This window comes from Cordyceps fumosorosea (assembly GCF_001636725.1).
Source record: "Cordyceps fumosorosea ARSEF 2679 chromosome Unknown scaffold_39, whole genome shotgun sequence".
Classification (NCBI taxonomy): domain Eukaryota; kingdom Fungi; phylum Ascomycota; class Sordariomycetes; order Hypocreales; family Cordycipitaceae; genus Cordyceps; species Cordyceps fumosorosea.
In genome coordinates, this window is record NW_017387339.1 from 22,822 (window position 1) to 45,605 (window position 22,784).

A 22,784-nucleotide genomic window follows, 5' to 3' on the forward strand; every position below is an offset into this window, starting at 1 on the left:
TCCTGACACGTGGACAATCGACTGCCAAGACGGCCGTCCATCTCGAGAACATCCAAGCACTTCATCCCAAAAATGTTTAAATGAGGTAGACAATTCCCATGCAGAAACTAGTAATGCATCTCTAGATCATGGACCTGGAAGGGACCTCACAAGAGTCCCGCACGTTGCATGCTCGCATGGCTCACGCTCTGCTCACCCTCAATGCACTAATTCCCTTTCCAATAAACAGCCATCACTACTGACAGAAACATGACGTCTTTCATGTCCATCTGCATGCGTCATGCGAGAAACTGTGGAACGGCAATTTGTCTCTTCTGAGTCATTCGATTGACCAGATTTGGCATGGCATTATGAGCAACCAAGGGTGTTCAAGTGATTTTGTGAACAGATGAGCAGGCAACAGTGACAACTTGGAATATCGCAGATGAAGAGACTGCATCTTCTTCTAAAATTCCCGCCTGTCTGTCGGCCTTGTCCTGTTCGTCACCTATGACATCTTCATTTCTACCACTGATTGTCCAGCGGCACTGTCTAGCTAACAGTCTGTTGCGGCGTCGCAGACATGGCCTACTGAGCGAGCGGCCTCATCTCACGAGTTGTAGATGTCATAGTCTGAGACAGACTCGGCGCCAAACTGGAAGTGGCCTTCTCCCCTTTACTGGAAGCCGACGGTGGCATGTTCCTGGCGCAACTTGACAGCCTTATGGACCAAGCCTAAGCAGACTCGGGGTGGCGAACCTGTTTACTGCGTTCCAGCATGATGACCGTTACTACAAATAGACAGCTTGGTTGCTGTAGAGTAAAGTGTAAGTTGCACCGGCCGCTGTAATGGTAGACTTCTGCCAAAGGAAACCTTATTCTGGTCGGATGATGACGCGTGCATAGCATATCAGCTTGACGCTCCGCCAGTAGTTGAGAGAGAGTGTGGAGAGGCGGCATCGTACGCTTGTGCGCGGCATGTTAAGCGTCGTGGAAGGAGCAAACCGCATGTCCGTGTTGGTAACAAGAAACGTGGCTGTCCGTCCAACTGTCACTAGTTGAATAAGTGTCTTTCTAGTGACCGCCAGAACCCCATTCGAACAATCCTGCAAGCTGCGTCTGTGAAAGCATGGAAGAAGACATTTGAAAAAATGCCGAGTTCAGGCAAGAAAGGAGGGAACGCCAACAATATCTAAGTTGCGGGGTCATGTTGGCCAACAGAAAGAGTTGGACTCGTGATGTGAACTTCATCATTGACGGCACTGCAACTTTGCAGAGTCACGAATTCAATAGCTTGGCAACTAAATCCATCTAGTCAGTCTAATGCAACTGTCGGATGTAAATGCTTCTTAACTTAGTAACAAACTGAGGAACCCCAAGCTTAGCCGTGAGGCAGCCAATGCCATGACTCTTTGGCAATAGGCAAAATTGGGCGACGACAGGCTCAGTGACAACTCCAGGGAGACTAACTTTGCTGCCTGAAGACGACAGAGACTTTTAAGTTTCGCATGTGAGAGTCGGCGCCTGGTCGACGTAACACTTGGTACTGGTACAGATGCACATGGGCTACAGCGTTGCTGGTCATCCATTCAATGCGCACGGCGGACGAGACAAGGTCGATGCTCGATATCCGACTTGGCCATTGCGGTGCGTACGTGGATGTCAAGATGTGCCAAGGCCTGTCGATGATCTCAACAACTTGCTTAGTGACGCAAATGTCGCACGTTCGAATCAGATCCCGGTAGAGGATCTAAGGAGGCGGGCGAGAACGCTGCTACCCAACACGTCGTCGGGATGCATGCCATCGCGAGAAACGCAATGACCAAGCAGAGACCGTTTAGGTTAGCCACTGCGATGCTCGGTAGAAGACGGCCCAATATGTAAAGACCGATGCCATTGAATAATGTTTAATAAGCTCCAGTGCTTGGACGGGTACGCATGTCATCAGTCGTGTGGTTCAGTATAGAGGCCGAGAAGTGGACAGCGTTTTTGCAGCATCAAAAAATGGGTATGGCACGCATCCGTTAATGCAAGGGCGGACCTCGTCAAAGATGGTCGACGATGGAGAATTGACAGGGCACTCACTTCATGAGCAAGCCTTGATACGTGGTGGCTTACACTCTCGGAAGCACCCGAGAGATGACAGGTACAGATGCAATAAGTAGCGGACGCTTGTGAGGCAGGGTGGGGACGAACGATTCGAACCGCCATGGCCACGAACCATTGGGGTTCCGCTTGTTGTGTGGTGTGTTGAGATCACCGTTGGGAGCAGAAAAGGAAAGTATCGGGTACCAGGGTGTTTGGGGGAGGCGGTTGGAGGAAACAAGTGCCGCAACACGGGTGATTGATTTGTGGATCATGTACAGAGGGGGCACAGGATTCAGGTGTTGTGCTCCGTACCTACACATAGTTAGCCACAAGAGCTTTGACAAGATATGGCTTGCGTGATACAGGGTGGGATACATGTTGTTACGTCGTCAGTTGATATTTGAATTAGTGCTACTGCACGACGCAGGAGTGAGCAGTATTGTGCAGATGAGGTGGCAGCACAATGGTCGCGACAGAAACGGCGCAGGAGATTTCTGCGCCGTTTCTGCCCTCACGGAAATTACGCGTGGGCAACGGATCAGCAACCGGGACAATTCTGCGACGGGCTGGTTGGCGAAGAAGATGTCTCATCGCTGGCTGGCTGGCTAGCTGGCTGGATGGGATGGCGCGCTGGGCGAAAACGGTGAGTCGTGGTGATTGAGATGTGCATTTGCCTTGCTTGGTACGGAGTCAGAACGGTGGAAAGGGCGGTAGACAGGACAAAGAAGCTTCGTTTTTCTCAATGACGGGACATTGCTCGAGTCGATGGTGGGCTGAAAAGCGAGTCGGCTGGGCTGATGAGTGACACCGACAACGATGAGTGAGGAGGAGGGGGGACGGCGGAGGAGAGGAAGCCCACGCCAAATGGCAAATGGCAGGGCTGGTTGGTTCAAACTGCGGTGGTGGACGTGGCTGGAGAACGGTGGCGCTGGAACAGGCAGAACAGAGCAGGTACCGGATACGGGAATGGTACCAGAAGAGTGGATCAACATGGTCTGAGCGCGGATGGTGGCTCAAGCAAGGTGCGCGGCGACAATCGCACTGTACGATTGCAGCACATTTAATAGATGTAGTACAGTGTGTCTGTACAGTGTTGGAGGACACCAGTGACGCCAGGCCCCACTCTTGGGTGGGAGTACCTTGGCAGTCCCCCGACCTCGTCGCTTGTACCTCGTCACCTCCCTTCTACCTCTTTTCCTCCTTCCTGTCGTCTGCGCTCTCCTCGCACCGCCCAAGTTGGCCTGCTCACTCCCCTCTTTCTCTCACCTTTGTCCAAGTCCAGTGACCTTGCCAGCTACCAGGTTTGCTAGGCTGCTTGGCCATAGCCCCAAATCCTCGCTGGAGTGACTTGCGGACCAAGTACCTCTTTTTGCTTCCTCCACCATCCCGCCCCCCTCCTTCCACTGTGCTTTCTGTTTTTCAGTGCCAGCGCCCAGTGCTTGTCACAGCGCTCAGGTCCCACTGAGTCCGTCCTCTAGGTACCGCGACACCGCGACAGCAAACGGGTCGCAACAGAGCGAGAGGGTGATTCGGAAGGGAAGGAAAGAGAAGAGCTGTGTTGAACAGTCTGCTTTATTCTTTTCTATCAGGTATGTCAGCCGATGTCCCAGCGCGCGCTTTCTGTTTTCTCGCTCTGTCCTAGGAGTATTGCTCCCGCTCTCTCCTGCCTCCCCTTCCTCACTTGGCCATGTTCGTGTCATGGTCGTGTCTCTGGCCACTCCCCAGCCACCTTTCGCGCCACGGTGCTTCACCTCCCCCCTACTCAGAGTATGTATGGCTCCTGGCCTGCCACTGACTGACGACGCCTAGTTGCAGTGCTTTTCCATTGCTCAAATCGGCACCCGATCGTCATCCAATCAAACGAGCAACAGAGGTTAGAGCAAAGAAAAAACGAGAACAAGGCAATCCTATTTGGACGCAATCGAACCTTCATCTCATCGCGCCGCGCTACCCTACCTTCCGCTTCAATCCGGCTACCTGCCTACATATCCATTCATCCACCTGCTCAGAGCCCAAGAGCCAAGCGAAGCTTACTACCGTCCCTAGTCTGCGAAAAAGCTCCACTGTCGACAAAGACAATACATACCAGTAGAGTATGGATACTCGTCTCGAAGTGAAGGACCGCTACTAACCAACTACTTTACAGCCAGCTTCGCCCGTCGCCCGTGCCGTCACTAGCACTAGCCCAGCCGGCCTTCTCCTTGCAACTAGCCGCCCAAGCAAGGCCCTCCTTCCCTCCCTCACGCTCACCTGAGAGCAGGCGAGCTTCTGCCCCAGCCACCAGCCACCACAGCCCCGTCTTCGCGCATCGCCACGCCTTTGCTCGCTTGGCCTAGACTTCTTGGTCATCCCGCCTGTCTTCTCGCTTTTCTCGCCAGGACACCAGCCCGTCCGCCGTACCTCGTCGTACTATACCTGTGTACTGTACCTCGTCCGTTCGTCGGCCCTGGTCCTGGTTGTCACCTTTGACATCTTCCTTTTCACCACTCAGGTATTTTCATGTAAGTTCCTTTTTATCATCGTTTTTGCGCAGCTTCACCCTCCCCCCCCGGCGCGCCGCGACCTGCGCCGTTTTCTGCTCTCTACGCGCTCTCAAGCCCCTGGCTTGTATTCTCCTCGCGCCCACGCCCCACGTCCTCAATCAAAGGCCCTTCAACAGCCGATCGACGTCGGGCGACAATTGCGCGCCGACAAATTCGTTGCGCTCTGTTGCCTCGCCCTCTCGACTCTGTCCGGCTATTTGATGCGCCTTGCTTGCATCGCTTCTACTGCGATCGCTCTTCCCGATCCGACTACGACATCCTGTCGCGCCAACAGCTGGCGAAAGCCTTGCGCTCGTTATCTTGTGCGCCGTGCACCCGTCGCATCTTCGGTTCGGTCGTCGCATCACAGCAGCAACAACGTCAAGAAATAGAGCGAGATGGAGAGGAACAGAGCGCGAGAAGGAGAGACGATAGCAAGCGCAGAGGCCAATATTCCCCTCGCCCGCAGCTATTTATTTCTATGATTGCGCCTGTTGTGCACACGGGTCCTGGTGTTGCCTGAGGTGCAATCACTTGTCTATCTGCTACAATCACCCCGCCAAGCATCACGACGCATGCGCGTCTTTCCACCGCATTGCTTCACAATTCATTGCGCATACCATCCACTGCATCGTCGCTTAACTTTGATTGCCCAATGCTAACAATTCTTCTTCTAGAGCCGTCAAAATGGAACAGTGGCAGGTCGGCCCCGTGCCCGAGTATGTCTACTCCAACTCCACTCACCCGCCTAATGCCATGCAGTAAGTCGTGCCTACCCCCTCGAATCTTTGTTTCCTTGTTTCCCCGTCTGCTGCGCATGTTCCTCTTGACTGGCCCGGTCTGCTTGTTTCCCTCCGACAAACATGCCGCTGGCGCCGTGCTCTTCTGTCCACTTGCCGTCCTACGCACAGCTCCACGCTGGCCGTATTATCGCTCCCGGGACACCTTGAACATGCGGCGTCGAAACAATCGCTTGCCTGCCCCTTGGGACACGGGGCCTGTCCCTTGGGACTGGAACACGAGGTGCGTACTATCAGTCTTGCTGATAGTATTCACTCGCCCCTTGGCGCTACATATACATCCCACCGCGCTCGTCATTTCTGGAGACGCCGTATATTCTTCGTCTCGTCTTCTATCGATGCTAACCTGAACCGCCCAATAGCAATAATCCCTATCAAGCCACCGATATGGCCGCTAGGCGCGGTGAGCGCATCGAGTTTCCCTATCCTCCCCAGGCTGGCATGACGGCGCATCAGCAACCGCACCCTCCTCCCGTTCAACCTCCCATGAACGTGCCCCAGCCCCAGCAGCCACCCTCGGGCCCAGGCTCCCAGCAGCAGACCCCGACTCCTACACCTCAGCCTGGCCGTCAGCGCAAGCGACCTGCTCCTGGTACTGTGCCCTCACCGGCCACCCCGGCGGCCGTTCCCGCGGCAGCCGCGGGCCAGCCTCCTGCCCCGACGCCCCCCAATGCTCAGTCGGCTCCGACCCCCGCCAATGCTGCTCCGGCCGAAGATGCTAGCGCAACGCCCTCACAACCTCCAGCCAAGAAGAGCCGGACCAATACACCGTGGACGCCGGCGGAAGAGTTGCGCTTGAAGCAAATGCGCGATGCTGGGAACAGCTGGGCCGAAATCGCCAAGGTAAGACCCAGGCTACGGAGAGGGCGATATTGTGCCATCAAGCAGCTCATACTAACTCGACAATAGACTTTCCCCACGAGAACAGAGGGATCAGTAAAGAAGCATTGGTACAAGGTTCGTTGACGGTCCACCCTGTCCTTTTCAACCATGACTAACATTGACACTACCAGGACATGCACTATGCCGAGTTTGCTGAAGACGAAAGCCAGGCGCTTCTCAATGCAATCAAGGACTACGAAAACAACAAGTGGAAGGTTATCGGCCAAAAAGTGGGAAAGCCCGCAAAGGCTTGCGAGCAATACGCCAAGGAGCACTTCCCTGAGCAGTTCGCTAATACGAAGCGATGAGTTTCTCAAGCTCATTGAGCGGCATCCTGACGCATAGCAATGGCGTGGACTCGTTCACGTCTAGCCTGACGAACTGCCAACGACTCTTGACCGCCTGGCACACCTCTTTATTTACTTAATACTTGTCGGCGATTTGCTCGCCTTGACGAGCGCAGAGCAGAATGACACCCAACCCCTCTGCACGTCATTTCTTGTTTGGTGGGATGGCGGGACTGGCTGGCTCCCAAGATTGGACTCTCTCCGCAGATGCGGCACTATTCATTAATATCTAGTCCCGGGTGTCGTTTTTCCTTTGTCATGTTGTGTCGAATTTAGAATCGTGCGTTTCGGTGTACCCTTTCTTTGTACGACACGGATTTGGACAGCTGGGTGGTAATTGTTGCAGCTGGCTCGATGCCGACTGCGGTTGACCCATTGATTTTCTTTCCCCTTTGTTTGTTGCCTGGAGGAAATTGATATCTGGTGTAAAAGGATGACAACCGTTGGTGATGTTCGTCTGCAAGATGGCTAGCCTTATTTGATTTTGTTTGAGGAGGACGATACCTTAGTTATACCCCAACACAATGCCAAGCTTTTCATTTTTCGATGCGCACGATGGTTAACAATCGATCGGTGGGTAAGATGAAGAACATGTAGCCACATGCAGCATTCAACCATGCGTCACGAACAAGAAACCACACTTAGCTGATTTCTTTCTTGAGTGCATCAGTGATTTTTATGCTGGCAGCGGTGGTTTCCTGAAACTTTATCATTCTACAGGCGGTTTTAGCGCGGTGCAGCGCTCAAGCTTGTTCCGTCCCGGAATGCCGGTTCCAAATTGCCGAGGCACCCGGTTATTCCTACCTAGACTCCGGATAGCTTATTAAGGTAAGAACTCACCTCAAATTAATTAGTGTGCATACATCAGCTTTTGCTTACCAGACGAAACAGCTCTTATTTATTTATCCAGACCACCGGATTTAGCAGCTGACTGCCTAGTCCGCCTGCCGGGCATGCAATGACTGACACGCTGGGTCGGCTCGGCTATGAAGCCTTCGAGGTGACCAGGGTCTCTGGCTCTCCGGTGCAATACACGTCGAGATATCCTGCATGGCGGCCAGGTGCCGATCTGCCCCCAGGGGTGGAAGAGCAGCCGACAAAGACTAGAACGAACAAGTCGACCACAACAGGCGTCTTTGGTGGTGTCGTCTATGCGCAAGCGCCGCTAGCTGCAGCCAGAGCCATCGAGTTTGAGGAGCAGAAGGAGCAGACACGGGATGATAAGAAGGCTTACATGGGAATACATGTACGTATGACATAAATTCTGCAGATCGGATGGCGACGCGTTTGCTGACATGACTTGCCAGTCTATACAAGGCGTCTTCACTATTGCTGGTCATTCGGATCGTCCCTTTGTGCACGAGGTGACGCCTATACATACGGGCAAGTCCTTCGCGACAAGATTAGTGCAGACGAGGCAACCAAAGGAGCCGTCAGCGATAGATGAGACGGGAAGATTCAACCCTGTGGACGCAACCAAGGAGCTGGACGGGGTCTGCTTCACCTGCCTCACCACGTTCAAGCGGTCCATGCCCTCTCCCGACGACGTGCAGGAAACGCAACCGCCACAAGTGCGCTTCGCCGAGATCCTCGCCCGAAAGCGCCCGCAGGAATGGCACCGGCCGTACATCGTGCACATCGACTCCGTGCAGGAGCAGGTCGCGCGCAGCGGACACACCAGCCCCGGCACCTTCCCCGTGCTCGAGATGTACCGGGTGGACATGACCGGCCACAACGCGGGCAAGCCCGTACCGGAGCGCCGCGAGCTAATGCTCTACCGCCCGCTACGGCCGATCCCCGCGGGGGACTGCAACGCGCACGTCGTGTGCCACGCGTTCGAGGCGGACCGCAACGGGCTGACGATGCTGGGGTGCCACCTAGGCTACGGCCACCGGTGGGGGCGGGCGGCCAGCCTGAGCTACGCGTTCTACGTGCACGTCAACGCGGAGGAGGCGGTCATGCGGGATGAAGGGTGGTGGGTGCAGGAGGCGAGCTGGCCGAGGGTGGCGGCGGGGAGGTGCACGATGGTGTCCAGGATCTGGAGCCCGGAGGGGAGGCACGTCGCGTCGGGGTACCAGGATGGTATGGTGGTGCCAGAGGATTCGAGCAGGATGTAGAGGGGAAGAAGGGGTTGTGGGTTTGGTGAATGACTTCCGACAGGTAGACAAACTACCTACGAAAAGGGGTCCTAGAATCTACGAAGAATATACATAGTATATACGTTAAAGTAAGTCTCTTCTAAAACATATAGAGTAGTAGCTTCTCTAAGTAATTTAGTTACTTTCTAATAAGATTCCCAGGAGAATAAGGGGAAGAAAGGTCAATGTTGTCAATTAGTACCATTCCGTCTCAACCTGGGTGGAGGACAGGTAGCGTAGTCTTCCACGTCCTCGTGTCGCGTTCGTCGCGTGAGGAGAGTATATTGATAGGGACTTCTTTTCAATACGTGAAATTACAGGATCGCAAAAGTATTGTGTCGGAGGCAACCACCAGGATTTACCCGCTACCCAGGCATGTTGATTTGTGTTCTTGGTAGCTTCCTGTCTTTTGGCTTTCTAACTACTTAGTGGCTGTCGGCCATTTCATATTGCGGATGTAAAAGCAACGCGTAAGATTTAGGCAGCTATAATAGGTTGGCTATTAAAATGAAACTGAATTGAGAAAAGAAAATGTAATTATGGTGTTATTGTGTCGCTATATCGTGCCGCGGGTATTCGAGGCCAGGCGAGCTGACGGGTAGCCAAAGCCGTAAAATCACGTGCAGCTAATGTGCACGTCATGATTGGTCAATTCAAGCATGAACTGGAGCTTCTTCAACCTTTCCACTTGGAACAGCTCATCTCACAAATCCCTCGACAACAGGCCACCACTCCTCCATCCGCCTCACTCACTACCACCAACCTCGACCGAACTGTCGCCTCTGCCCGCCATGTTCATGCAACGCACCGCCATCGCCGCGGCTCGCCGTGCGGCTATCAAGCCCGCCGTCGCCCGCTCCTTCGCCACCTCCTTTGTCCGCCGTACGCAAATCCGTCTCGGCAAAATATTTTGTTTTGCACGTCAGTGACAACTAACGAAATTTACATGACAGGCGAGGCCGCCAAGGGTCCCTCTACCCCTAGCGAGCAGGCCGCCGCCCTCGCTCACGACAGCAGCACGTCTATCGGCACCTACAAGACTTTTAACCGTACGTTTTCTTTTTGATCTTGATCCTCGGCGGTCCCTCTCTCCGATGGGGTCATCGCGACTCCCGACAACATCCGATTGCGAAACACCAACAATTGATCAGTCAACCGAGCTACCACCACAATTGATCGAGGATCAAGAGCTAACGATAAATTTTTTTGCCGTCTGCAGAAGTTAAGACTGAGGACGACCTGTTCGGACCTGGCGCCAAGGCTGGCACTGTCCCGACCGACCTCGAGCAGTCGACGGGTCTCGAGCGTCTCGAAATTCTCGGAAAGATGGAGGGCGTTGACATCTTCGACATGCGCCCCCTCGACGCCAGCCGCAAGGGCACGATGGAGGATCCCATCACGGTCCGCTCCGCCGGCGAGGAGCAGTACCTCGGCTGCACCGGCTACCCTGCTGACTCTCATGTCGTGACCTGGCTCGGCGTAAGTAGCACGAATCATGGATGTCTGATGCATGCCATCAACTAACGCCGCAATTTAGATCTCCAAGGACCGCCCCATCGAGCGCTGCCCCGAGTGCGGCAGCGTCTACAAGATGGACTACGTCGGCGCCGAGGACGACCACCACGGCCACCACCACGGCCCCGAGTACCCCGAGCCGCAGACCTTCGCCGACTACATCAAGCCCGAGTACCGCTACCGATGAGCGGGTCGCCCCTTGGAATTCCGGGTTAGAAATGCTGACGGGGGATGTTTCGTGGTGCATGGGATAGGATGTCGATGCAACTGTACAAGGAGACTACATAGAGAAGAGTGACTGGGGAAGCGCTGTGCGAATTTTCGGCGTCGTGCAGGCAAAAGCACGGAAAAGCATCCCACGCGGCAGAGTGGTGAACTGTAGAATATGAGAGAACTTGTTCCCTTGGTTAATTGAAGATTCCATCCATATACCTGCGCGTTGTCAATCATCCCTTTAACATATGGCCGGGTATCTCACTTTTGAAAGTCCTTGCGAAGGAGGAGAGACAGTTCTCAATTCCGTAGACTTTAACGTTTCCAACCGTCCAATCCGTCCACTACTTGATGCCCGTTGGAAACAGCCAATCTAAAGTGGTCTGATGTTAAGCCAGAGTTAATCCAGCGCTTAGTCAGGCTCACAACCAACCACCGTAAGTCTGGACCCATGCTCAATCACGACAAAAAACGACAAATTTCGTTGACTTACCGCAAGCTTAATCGTAATTGCCGCCGCGGTCTAGGCAACCATGCCTGAAAAATTCAACGCCAAGAACCTGTCCTACGCGTCCAAGCCGCCTCCCTTCCTGGCCGCGCTCCAGGCGCAGGCAGCCGGGCACAAGGGTCCGGATCCCATCGCCGCCGCTCGTCGCCGTCCCGCCGGCAAGAAGCGCTCTAGCAGCGAGGAGGCCGAGGATGTGCCGTTGGTGGTGGACGAGCACGGCAATGCACTCGCACTCGAGGTGGACAAGGACGGCGTGGTCGCCGCCGGGCAGCACGACGCCGACCCGACGCGGGGCGATGGCGGGGATGCGGGGGAGAAGGAGAAGGGAAACAAGGACGGGGGGGCGGCAAATGCGAAAATGACGATTGGTGGGAGAAAGCGGAAGGTCGGCAAGATTGTGGGCGAGGAAGCGGAGGATGGGAAGGAGAATGGCAAGGAGAATGGCAATGGGTTGAAGAGCGACAAGGGAGATGACAAGGACAAGACGGGGGCGAAGAAGTTAAAGAAGAAGGCGAAGGTGATCAAGCTCAGTTTTGACGAGGATTGATGGCGGCTTGTGCCGAGCTTCGAATGGCTTCGAACATGGACGAGACGGCGGCCTCGCGATCTCAGCAGCCTTTTGGCTCACATCCTGTTGGGACACTTCTACCGACCTACGCACTCCCAGACGACGGAAGTTTTACCTTTACAAGGGTCTAAGAGCAGCGTCATCGCCGACGAGCTTTCCTATGACAACACACCGATGAAAGGCAGCGCCATGGCTGCGATGTCGTGCGTTTTTCCCGACGGCCATCGATCCGGATGCATCGGTTTCCGGGTCCCGTCTCGGGTATCACAAGGGGTCTTGGTGGTCGTGCAAAGGCCGACGGACTGACCTTACGACACCCTCCCCTCAGTCTGTATGACGAACCGAACTCGCTTTTTATCAAGCACCACTGACCGACGGCCCATTGATTACGGCGGCAAGTCGATTGATTGCATGGACCTTAATCGGACTGGGGACGCTGACGCCAAGGCAGCATCGCGCACTTGCGGTTGTATCTAATACTTGACGAAGACAATATTCCTCATCCTTGGTGTTGAGCGACCATTAAGTGGTGAATAATGGGACATAGCTGGTCCGGGACGTGTTCGCAGCCGGATTGGCGCGCCGTTTACTCCCGAACTCACAGCTACCTAAGTTGGCCGCGCAGAGTTTATCTGGTGAACCAATGACCAATGGCGCGATTGGAGAAGGGCCGCCAAGGCTTGTTCTCAGTGTCCGCCCCTAAAATACAGGGATGCGACCACTGGCAGCCTGTGACAGACTCTGAGACTCGTTGGTAGAGGAGCACGGCACGGCGGGAGTCGCAAGAAAGTCAAATGAATCAAAATAACAGTTCCTGGATTCCTGGATAGATACGGCTAGGAATTGACCAGTCCTAATGAAATGCCTAACCAAACTTCAAAAGGCCGCAACTGACTGGTTGGTTGGTTGCCCTGCTTTGAGCCGCCCAAAATAGCCTAGCGTCGAGGCTCTATCCAGTCACAGCGCAGCAACGGCACTGCGGATCCTGTCTAGTAGCTGATCCCATCTCTGCCTCATCTCTTTTTCTGCTTTGCTGTCCTGCACCTTTCTCAGCGACTTTTATTTTGACGGTATCTAACTAGAGTTGTCCTCTCTGCAGGATAATCTTCTTGCCCATCGGCGCAGACTGCTGCGTGCCTTTGTTTTCTCCCTTTTATTCCTTCGTTTTTCTAATAGACCCCGTCTTTTTCTTGTGCACCGCGCGGTGAGGGTCTCGCAACCGTCGCCCCTCCGTTCTTGCGAACCGTTGAGCAGTGCCTCCCGTTCGGCGTCTCCCCCATCCCACCGCGAATAGACATTGCTACGCTCTTGCTCGTTGAAGATAGAGTTTCAGCATCTAGACTACTCTACGATATCATTTCACTCCCCGCGACGTTGATCCCGCCTCGAACCCCCCCGGTCGAAACTACGGGCTCCCCCCCCTGAACTCGACAATCGGGTCCCCTTTTTGCGCCTGTGCCCCCGGCGAGAAAAGCACGGTGCCTGCGGAAGACAACTGCACGACTGTCGCTTTCGATACTATTGATCCTCTCCGCCATTCACGCCCTCACTCCATCTGCCGCCCATCATGGACCTCTTCCATAGGGCTAAGCGCATGATCCCGACGGCTCAGCTCGAGCTGCCTACACTTGACGAGAAAAGAGGAGGCGCCCGACAAAAAGGATGGGCTGCTCGCCTCGCCTTTTTCCGGAGACCGTTGCGGCTGCGAGGAAACTCGGCCGTCTCTGTGCCGCTTGGCGTCGTCATCCTCTTTCCTCTGATTGTCGTCATTCTTATTCTGGTGCTGTTCGTCCGGCATCCCACCAACAACGGCAGCATCCTCGTTCCAGCTGGCGCACCGCCAGCCATTAGGTATGTACTGCCCGCTTGCTACCACCGGGCTTCCACGATCTCGATGAGACAGCTAACAATTCCCAGAAAAATCAGTGAAAAGTACGACAAGGTCTTTCTCACTGGCTGCCAACCCCCCGACAACAAGCAACCGAGAGCAAATGCCACCTTCGTCGTCCTTGCCCGAAACAAGGAGCTCGAGGGTGTTCTCCAGTCGATCAAGTCCGTCGAGCGCCATTTCAATCGCTGGTTCAACTACCCCTACGTCTTCCTCAATGACGGCGACTTTAACGAGACCTTCAAGGAGACTGTTCGCAACCACACTTCGGGTACCGTCGAGTTTGGCAAGGTTGGCCCCGACATGTGGGGATTCCCCGACTGGATCGACACCAAGGTAGCCAAGGAGGGTATCGCCAAGCAAGGTGATAATGCCGTCATGTACGGTGGACTCGAAAGCTACCATTTCATGTGCCGCTTCTACTCTGGGTAAGAATCCCGCCCCCTTGTCTCTATTGCAAGTGCTGACCAATGTAGATTCTTCTTCAACCACCCGCTCCTTCTCAAGTATGAGTGGTACTGGCGTGTTGAGCCTGAAATCACCTATTTCTGCGACATCACTTAGTATGTTACCTCTCGCCCTTTTACGCCAGCTATGTACTAACCCCATCAGCGATCCTTTCCTCAAGATGATTGAGAACAAGAAGACGTACGGCTTCACCATTGCCATCAAAGAACTCCGCGAAACAGTCCCCAATGTTTTCCGCTACGCCTCCGCCTACATGCGAAACAACAACATTACCTCCAAGGGTCTCTGGGAAATGTTCCTCGAACCCCGCAAGAAGCAGCCCGAGGTCATCAAGGACGCCCTTCCCGAAGAGATTGCCCAGAGCGAGCCTGGTAGCGGTGCACTGCCCGACATTGACCCGGAGACGATGGAGGGCGACAGCTACAACATGTGCCATTTCTGGTCCAACTTTGAAATTGCCCGCCTCAGCTGGTTTCGCAGTAAGGAGTACCAAGACTTTTTTGAGACGCTTGACCGCAGTGGCGGCTTCTGGATGGAACGTGTAAGTTGACCTCGTCTCTCCCATGGACAAGACATAGAGAAAACTAACCCTTCTCACCAGTGGGGCGATGCTCCTATCCACTCTCTTGCTGCTGGTGCTCTCCTGGGTCCTAGTGATGTCCATTACTTCCGCGATATTGGATACCGTCACACCACGATTCAGCACTGCCCTGCGAATGCCCCTGAGGCCCGACAACTTCCACCCATCCCGTATCTCGACCCCAACACCAAGGACGAAAAGAAGCGCCAGGAGGAAGACGACTACTGGGGCAAGTACGATGAGCCGCAAGAAAACGGTGTTGGCTGCCGCTGCCGCTGTGACACCGACATTGTTGACGTTGAGGGCAAGGAGGGCTCATGTATGGCCGAATGGGTCGATGTTGCCGGTGGCTGGGCCAGCCCTTAGATTCTTTTCATTTTGGATATAACGACCTAACCCTTTTCACATAATGAGCGGAGTTCTTTTTATTTCCTCGACCGCACTGTTTGTTTGCTGCTTTCTTCCATGGCATGGTCTGTCAAGTTCCTGGTCCTGTTTTTTCACTGGCAAGACAATTTTCGCCAGAAAAGGCAGCAGATGCATTTCGAACTACTGGCGGAGACACGGCTGAGCGTCACAGGCGCTTACGCGGCGTTTACTCTTGCATATTGCACATGCTCGAAGCAGAAAAGGGCCTCATTCAAGAAACGGAGTTCAACGGGATGGTCTGCGGCAGGCTGATTCTGATACTGGACGCATAGGTCCCTCTGCTTCGCGCTCACAGATCTCGGTGTCAGGTAGCTGCCACTTTCCTTATAGACCAAAGCTGGCTTTTTTTGTTTGACTGGATTGGGGATGCTGCTGGGAAAGGGGCTGCTTTTTGGGGCTGCATTTTGTACCTGGGGAGCGAAAAGGCACGCTTTTTTTGCACTACTTGCGTGTTTGAAAGATGGGATGGCGGAGAAAAACCTGGACCGCGATAGGTTGTAATTAGAGGTTGAATTTGACATGGCCACTTTGGCTACTCATTGAGACACTGGCGTAATCATTGTTGTAGTTGGTCAATGAATCTTTTGTTATCCCTTAGACTTGTTAAGAAGGAGCAAGCGCCTCTCGAAATATTCAATGCAACACAAGCCATGCGATAACACTACCCAAACTTGCAGAATTTCATAGCAACACCTCTCCCGGCATTTCCCCCCTTTGCTAAATTCGCCCCTTGGTCAGAACTCGCCACATCCGAGAGCTATCCCATCACTTGGTCGTTGTCGTCGCGACTTGCCATCGCAGCGCGGTGAGCATTCACTCCCCCAAACAGCTGGGGCCGAGCCGACAAATCGCGACGCCTTGTGCGTTTTGTTTCCAGTCTGGAAATGCGATAAGCGACATCTCGTCCGCCACGGCCAGCGCTGTCCCGCGACGATTCTGTCATCATGCGCGGTCGGCGCTGTTGGGAATGGTTCTTAGACTTGCCAAACTTGTTCTCGTTGCCGGTTATTGAGGCCCAGTACAGAACAATGGTTCGGAAGACCTGGTCGGCGTGAGCCCCGTCATCTCCCATTGTTCGAATCGTGCCGGTGATGCTATTGCGAGAGTTATGCAAGGCGTTGTGGGGATCTGACTTCATGTTCCTGCAGATCGCCCACCGGTAGAAGTCGTAAGGGTTCATGACCAACTTCTTCTTCTGATAGAGCTTTTGTAGATTTGAAATTTTAAGTGCAAGCTTGTAAAGAAGCTCCTTTTCGCAGAGGCCCTGAGCAGGTAAATACCTTTTAGCGACGAGCTGGTTTGGGTGATAGTTTCCATTTCCGTTGCCGAAGATTTCTCGAATCTTGCCGTACTTGCTGCAATCATCGCTCGCAACCTTTTCCTTTCGGCGAATGTTGTTGTTGCGGTCCGTTTTGGGAATCTTCAGCGCCTCCGCTTGGGCGCGATATTTCATCTTCTTCTGGTGCGCGCCTTGCTCTGCAAGAAGGAGCTTGTCGAGCGAGAGCCAACCTGGTTCCTAATAGGGAGAGGACTCGTCGATTCGCTCCACCGGCACACCACGGACAGCAAGGGGTTCTTGGTAAGTTTTGCCATCTGGGCTGAGAACAAAGATCGAGTCAGACGTGGTGGCCAGATCCCATTTCATCTGTGCTTTCCAGTGTTCTGGGACATTTTCGTATGGGGACCTTGAGGCAGCGAGCTGTGCCGCCTGTTATAAATTAGCACCGCTATAGATACTCTAGATGCCTAACAGATAGAACTAGAAACTTACCTGCTGCAGCGATGTTGGAGGCCGGTTGCTGCCGGGCACCATTCGCTGCTCCACCGAGCCATCCTCAAGAACGAAGCCACGGAGAAGCTCCGCGGCGCTCTTCAGGTCGTTGGAATCGGTGGGCCTGCGTGCCAGATCTGGGTATCTGTACATTTTTTTGTACTTGCTGGTTGTTGGTTGGTGGTGTAGTTATTGGTCCTATGAAGCAGTTCGAAAGCAGTTGCATGATTCTGTTCTGTATGAACGGGAAGGAGAGGTGGAAGGATGCAGGAGGAGCAGGGAAGAGGTGCGCAAATGAAGAAGAACATAGTGCGGAGTAAATAAACCATTCACTTCAGGCAGCAATGAATTAACTGCGCGTGCGTGCATGCTTTATTTATTAACTCGCTCGCCACTGCCAGCTGGCAGGCGTGCAAACGGCCAAGGCAAGGCAACTTCACACTTCACTCATAAGGGCGTAATAATCTTGGTACCTTTTCTAACATGGGTCCTAACACAGTATTCATCCTACCATATACTAAATTTAATATATTACGTGTAACAGGGACCTAATAGATAGTAACGATTGTGAGCAGGTTGCTCTTGGCGTGGGTGATCAAGCTAAATGCCTCACCGTATATGCGACGGGACTCTGCCTAGTCAAAATGCTGTAGGTACGTGATATCGCTGGATATTTCGATTAGAAAAAGTTTATAAAACATGAGATATCCTCAAGGACCTCGTTGAGAAGGCGCGTAGATCAAGCAACAACCTCAGCGCTGCGCCTAGACAATGCTCCATTGTGCAAAGCCTGTGCTGCGCACTCTATTCGGACACTTCTGACTAGAACGGATGAACGCTGTACTAAACTACTGTATATATGCACATTATTTAGCAGACACAGATAGCCTTTAATCAATTGACTATTTTCTTCATTTTCCTGTGCCTGGTCTAATCACTACAATTGCATCTACATTTACCACTACTGTAGGGTAGGCACTTGCAAAGTACATTGCTACCTTTTGGGCCTGGCCAATCAGAGCTGGCAGTGGATCTGGCAAACTCGCCGCCAAAAATTTCAGGCGAGCTCCTGGTTTCAACGTGCTGGTCCGGTCCAGCCCATCAGGAAAGCGTTGTCCAACACGACAACCCATCATTTATTAAGTCGAGGCCCGTCGCAGCGCAAATTTCGATAGCAATGCCACCGAGATTACTCGTACGCAATGCCATTGGCGCCGTCGCCTGCGGCCGCCTCCCGCCGCCCACACACATCTCCTCCCTGACGGCCTGCCTCGCCAACCTGTCGATGCAGCCGCCGCAGCGACCCTCGCGACGACCCGTCTCCATCCTCGCCAACCTGACGCCCAACAAGGGCGCCGTCAAGGACCGCAAGCGCATCGGACGCGGTCCGTCCTCCGGCCACGGCAAGACGTCCGGACGCGGCCACAAGGGCCAGGGCCAGCACGGCCACGTCCGGCCCTGGTTCCAGGGTGGCCAGACGCCGCTGATCGTCAAGCACGGCCGCAAGGGGTTTAACAACTGGTGCGTTCTTTTTCCTGACGAGGGGCATGCCGCGTGAAATCAAAAGGAATCAAGTGAGTGCGACGACGATGGCAACAGCAAGCTAACGAGGCGAAAACATATAGGCGTGCACCTCAACTCTCCACCGTCAACCTCGACCAGATCCAGTCCTGGATCGACCAGGGCCGCCTCGACCCGACACAGCGCATAACACCCAAGGAGCTCATCGAGAGCGGCCTCGTCGGCAGCGTCAAGGACGGCGTCAAGGTGCTGTCGCGCGGCGCCGCGTGCCTGCGCCAGCCCGTTGACGTCATGGTCAGCCGCGCCTCCGCCGCCGCCATCGCCGCCATCGAGGCCGCCGGCGGCAAGGTCGTCACGCGCTACTACACCAAGCTCGCCATCCGCCGGCTGCTGACCGGCGAGTCGGTCAACACGGACGAGCCGCTGCCGGTCGGAAAGGAGCACGTGGAGGGCGTGCTGGAGCGCGCGAGGGGCTTCCGCTATCGGCTGCCCGACCCGACGGGCAGAGAGGACATGGAGTACTACAGGGACCCGGCGCACAGGGGCTACCTTAGCGGCCAGCTCAAGCCGGGCGAGTCGCCGAGTCTCTACTTCAAGGTGCCCGGCAAGGAGAAGATCAAGAGCACCAAACAGAAGAAGGTGGTGGAGGAGACCATGTGGTAGGGCACGGGCGAGTGCGTCAAGCGAGTGTAAGCATACTAAATAATGTAACTCTGTATCATAGATCTATCTATTCATCTACCATGTTCACTGTTAAGGCCATGTATCCCGGAATTTCGATGTTTGCCAAACGTGCCGTCTTACTCGTTGCCTATGCCATCTCATCGCCGCGGACTAAGCAAAATCCAGTGGTTTCTGAATCCATCGTCGTCCCCGTACGCAAAGTCATACCCAATCTTCCCCGGGTTGAAATTGTCATGCAGCTCATCCGCGTCCCACGGTCCGTGTTGGCTCTCGATGGTCACCTTCCGCATTTTGCCGCACCTTTCATCAACGGCGGCTAGCAGCGGCAGCGCGCACCAAAGGAGCAGAGGGCAGCTTATGGTCAGCACCTCTAGGTAAGGCGGGAGCAAGCTGGCCCAGAACGTCTTCTCGTTCTCTTCGGGCTCGTGGCTCCGATGACTGTGCGGCCACGTCAAGGTCAGCTCGGTCAGCCCCGTCATCGCCCGGAGGCCCGCCAGCGACCTCGAGGCCTCATCGTCGTGCTGGACCCGGCAGCTTGACCAGTCGAGGTGGAGATGACGGAGGCTCTCCCCGTACATCCTCACAAGGCAGTCGATGACGCACGCACAAGTGGCGGCGGTGGACCGGTAGAGCTCGTACCGCTCGCTGCTGTCCAGATGCACGCCGAACTTGACCACCAATCGCTCCAGCCGGGGAAAGGCCCTTTGTAGTCCTTGGACGCTTTCCTTGTCCAGCACGACGCTTTTGAGGACCAGATCAGGCACGGCACAAGGCGTCATCTCGTCTATTCGGCACACGTTCTGCAAAGTCAATTTGCGGAGCGCGGGGGCTGCTGTGATCTGCCAGTCCAGGTGTCGCCGTCCTGTATCTAGCAGTTTCTCCCAACTGGGCACAACCAGCGCACCTCAGTCAAGCCGTCCAGCCGGCCCGGCTGCGTGACGGCGCGGGGCAGCTTCCGGTTGCCGGCCGTCATCTCCAGGCGCTGCAGGTTAGGCGACTTGACGATGGCGAGCGTCGCGAGCGCCCCCCCTCGCGCTTTTACACCACCCGGGGGCAAGGTCCGCATGACCCTCGACGGTATCGATCCGGTACAGTTCCTCCTCGTCGGGGTCGACCCTGTGGTGGGGATGACCCTTGACGATGCCGTGCTCACGGCAGCCCTGGTTCAAGACCGCGGCATCTTCCGGCGAGATCTTCTAGTTGCCTCCCCCACCCTTGTAACTTTCCCGGCGGCCCCAGGGCCGGCGGAGAAGGCTGAGCTCGCGGACGCGCGCGGCTAGGTCCGGCCGCCGGTAGAGGATGAGGGCTAGGGACATGACCTTGGAGCCGGATTGGCCGCTCCCGAACGTGGCAGGGTGGTGATATAGCCGCTCCAGAGCCAGTTTGCACAGCGCCTTGCACGTCTGCGCGAGGTTTCGGTGCGACGGGCGGTCCGGGAACCCTACGAGGCACGAGACCGTGTCGCAGATGGTCAGTTTGTCCATGATGCAGAAGAGAAGCTCCACGGGGAGCTTGAGGATGGGAGGTATCGTCATCGGGAGGCGCTTCCACGTGCGTGAGGCAGTTTGAGCTAGTTGTGGCGCTCAAACGATCTGGAGATCGAGGAACGAGGGTGAGGGGGTTGATCTTGGCGTGGTCGATCAGGCTAACTGCCTTACCGCATATACGACGGGGATCTGCCCGGTCAAAATGCTGCAGGTACGCGATCTTGCTTGTATCCGATCGTTGCTTGGTGCATGCAGACGATGGATGCAGGAAGTGTTGGTTGGTGTTGCTGGGCTCCCAACCAACGTCATGAAAAAAAAAGAACGAGAGGTAGGAAGCATCATCTAATCATCTGGTAGTGAGGGTAACCGCCGTGTGCTTCACTTGGTTGAAAGCGAAATCCGCTTTGTGCGTTGCACCACTCATGGATACCGCGACCCCTGGTGATGGTAGGCGCTGTCTTCGCTTCTGTACTCCATTGATGAAACAAGAAGCTTTGCTATTAACCCCAAAGCTGTGTCATCCGTTCTTTTGGAGAGAAAAACGCAAGCCAACTGCTCTAGGCCGGGTTGGTGGATATTGGATTTCCATTTTAATGTCGGCGGTGATGCTATGGCACGGAAGACAGCATCTTCGTTGGAGGCGCGTCAAACTTGCATCGATCCCAGCACTCTGGCGGGGACTCTGTGAAAAGCAGGCGCGAATAATAAAAACATTCTCCCCTTTCGACTAGATTCCAGGAAATGGGTTGTCACAACGGCACAAGTAGACAACGCGACAGAAGTTGTATAGTTGAAGTTGACAGCTACAAAAGTCACACGTGCAAAAATAACCCAGGAGAGCCAGGAACCACCACTACAAGATTGTAACTTGTCACCAAATCTAAAGCATGTATGGCAGTACGCCTTAAAGGACGGAGTGCCGCCCGCCAACTTGCGCTTCGAACCGTGAGCATTGTCCAAGGCGTTGGCTCTGTCGGCTCAATAACTTGTCGGCGTCTTCTCTTCCAACAATACAGATATTTGTCTGTTCAGCCCCCATCAAGGTAGATAGCCGTCTTGCTCAGCTTCCATCGAGACAGCCACTTGGCTCAATGAACCCGACCACCACTACCGCCAAGTACTTCCAAGTCAAAGGTGAAAATGTACCACCATGGACACACACCACTACAAAGACACATAATGCACGAAGCCGAAAGCATGTCTTGTTGAGAAACTTGGAACCTCATCAGTTCGACGCGGCTTGATTCGTCGTGACGTGCCGTGTTTCACCAGTCGTAGCAAGCCTTCTGGGGTACTTGTAGGCTTGCCTGTTTCTTGGCATGCAATCGAGCCGCCTTGAAGTGACAGGGATATGCTTACCTTTGCCCAAATATGAACATGTGACTCGGAGGAGCAGGAGGCTGCATATCTGAATTAGACCCGGGTTCTGTGCATGTCCGCGGGGCTGTGAACCCCCCTCTGCCGATGCTTATCGAGAGGGGTTCTCATTCCGGACTTATTGAACGAGGGGCATCGCTGATTTTGCGTGGCCACCGACAGGCTTCTAGCGCAAACGAATCACTCGGCCGAGAAGGCTGGAAATGGCCCATCTGGAAGACCTTGTCAGCCTTGCAACTGAGAGGCCCTAGCCGTTAGCATCACTTCGAAAATGGGCCAGCTAAGGGCTGAACCTTTGGATGCGCGCCTGGGATCCCCGCATTGAGGAGGGGCTCATGCATGGAGAATCAATATTATAACTTTGTGGCAGTTGCTCTACGCATGTCACTTGTCTTGGCGTAATTGCCGAAACGGTTGCTCATACCGGCAGCTGAAGTGTAGCGGGAGAGCTGACGGTGTAATTCGGTAAGCAATCCTGCAAGCCACAATTGTACAGCTGCCAACCTCCTTCGACAATGTATCGTAGTTGATTGCGACACATTCTGACCAAATACAGAAAGACTGCGCCCAGTCTTGACTGGTTGTCGGATGGATGACTTATCACTCTACGTGTAAGTAGGCTGGACATCTGTAAAGGATGACTGGGACACCTGGTACTTGACAAAACAAGGAGTTTCAGGGTCGCACTAGAGTATAACAAGACTGTACCAAGTTCAGCCAGCCTTGTTTGCTTGGCAGAGATGCACGTTTACAGAGGCACGTTCGACAAAGCATCAGGATGTCGCGTTTCGTTCAAGGTCGGCGGTCAAGATATCTCGCTGTTGCCTGGCTTTTTTTGTCCCCCCCCTATTCCTTTTTTCAACGGTAGGGTCCCTTTTCTTTTCGATACTTTGGTAGTTGAAGCCTGATATAGCCACCGAGCGTCATCAGGAAAGCACTGGCGAGTGCCCGATCTCAACATATCAAGCCCAAGTAATGGTGGTACCCCTCTTCCGCCACGTTACAAATAATACCCCGAA

The 22,784-nt window shown here is 54.4% G+C and overlaps 8 protein-coding genes across 8 annotated transcripts; 7 read left to right on the plus strand and 1 right to left on the minus strand.

Moving 5' to 3' along the window:
* Positions 1-5,276: 5,276 nt before the first annotated feature.
* On the plus strand, positions 5,277-6,579 carry ISF_08972 (MYB DNA-binding domain protein; the record flags this gene model as incomplete). The annotated part of the gene is made up of 4 exons (XM_018852575.1): positions 5,277-5,350; positions 5,752-6,232; positions 6,299-6,346; positions 6,403-6,579. 4 exons carry the CDS (start codon positions 5,277-5,279, stop codon positions 6,577-6,579), a joined length of 780 nt encoding a protein of 259 aa, XP_018700203.1.
* A 997-nt stretch (positions 6,580-7,576) lies between these two features.
* Positions 7,577-8,735, plus strand: ISF_08973 (acyl-CoA thioesterase; the record flags this gene model as incomplete). Its single annotated transcript, XM_018852576.1, has 2 exons — positions 7,577-7,864; positions 7,926-8,735. The coding sequence occupies 2 exons, from the start codon at positions 7,577-7,579 to the stop codon at positions 8,733-8,735; spliced, it is 1,098 nt and encodes a 365-aa protein (XP_018700204.1).
* An 812-nt stretch (positions 8,736-9,547) lies between these two features.
* Positions 9,548-10,458, plus strand: ISF_08974 (Cytochrome c oxidase, subunit Vb; the record flags this gene model as incomplete). Its single annotated transcript, XM_018852577.1, has 4 exons — positions 9,548-9,638; positions 9,710-9,805; positions 9,976-10,235; positions 10,294-10,458. The coding sequence occupies 4 exons, from the start codon at positions 9,548-9,550 to the stop codon at positions 10,456-10,458; spliced, it is 612 nt and encodes a 203-aa protein (XP_018700205.1).
* Positions 10,459-11,017: 559 nt separating this feature from the next.
* ISF_08975 (hypothetical protein) lies at positions 11,018-11,539 on the plus strand (the record flags this gene model as incomplete). The annotated part of the gene is made up of 1 exon (XM_018852578.1): positions 11,018-11,539. One exon carries the CDS (start codon positions 11,018-11,020, stop codon positions 11,537-11,539), a length of 522 nt encoding a protein of 173 aa, XP_018700206.1.
* A 1,588-nt stretch (positions 11,540-13,127) lies between these two features.
* Positions 13,128-14,862, plus strand: ISF_08976 (alpha-1,2-mannosyltransferase Kre5; the record flags this gene model as incomplete). Its single annotated transcript, XM_018852579.1, has 5 exons — positions 13,128-13,411; positions 13,478-13,876; positions 13,925-14,011; positions 14,061-14,457; positions 14,518-14,862. 5 exons carry the CDS (start codon positions 13,128-13,130, stop codon positions 14,860-14,862), a joined length of 1,512 nt encoding a protein of 503 aa, XP_018700207.1.
* Positions 14,863-15,682: 820 nt separating this feature from the next.
* On the minus strand, positions 15,683-16,849 carry ISF_08977 (subunit IV of cytochrome c oxidase; the record flags this gene model as incomplete). The annotated part of the gene is made up of 3 exons (XM_018852580.1): positions 15,683-16,434; positions 16,483-16,633; positions 16,697-16,849. 3 exons carry the CDS (start codon positions 16,847-16,849, stop codon positions 15,683-15,685), a joined length of 1,056 nt encoding a protein of 351 aa, XP_018700208.1.
* A 1,024-nt stretch (positions 16,850-17,873) lies between these two features.
* On the plus strand, positions 17,874-18,880 carry ISF_08978 (50S ribosomal subunit protein L15; the record flags this gene model as incomplete). Its single annotated transcript, XM_018852581.1, has 2 exons — positions 17,874-18,217; positions 18,322-18,880. 2 exons carry the CDS (start codon positions 17,874-17,876, stop codon positions 18,878-18,880), a joined length of 903 nt encoding a protein of 300 aa, XP_018700209.1.
* A 1,025-nt stretch (positions 18,881-19,905) lies between these two features.
* ISF_08979 (hypothetical protein) lies at positions 19,906-20,181 on the plus strand (the record flags this gene model as incomplete). The annotated part of the gene is made up of 1 exon (XM_018852582.1): positions 19,906-20,181. The coding sequence occupies one exon, from the start codon at positions 19,906-19,908 to the stop codon at positions 20,179-20,181; it is 276 nt and encodes a 91-aa protein (XP_018700210.1).
* Between the last annotated feature and the right edge of the window lie 2,603 nt (positions 20,182-22,784).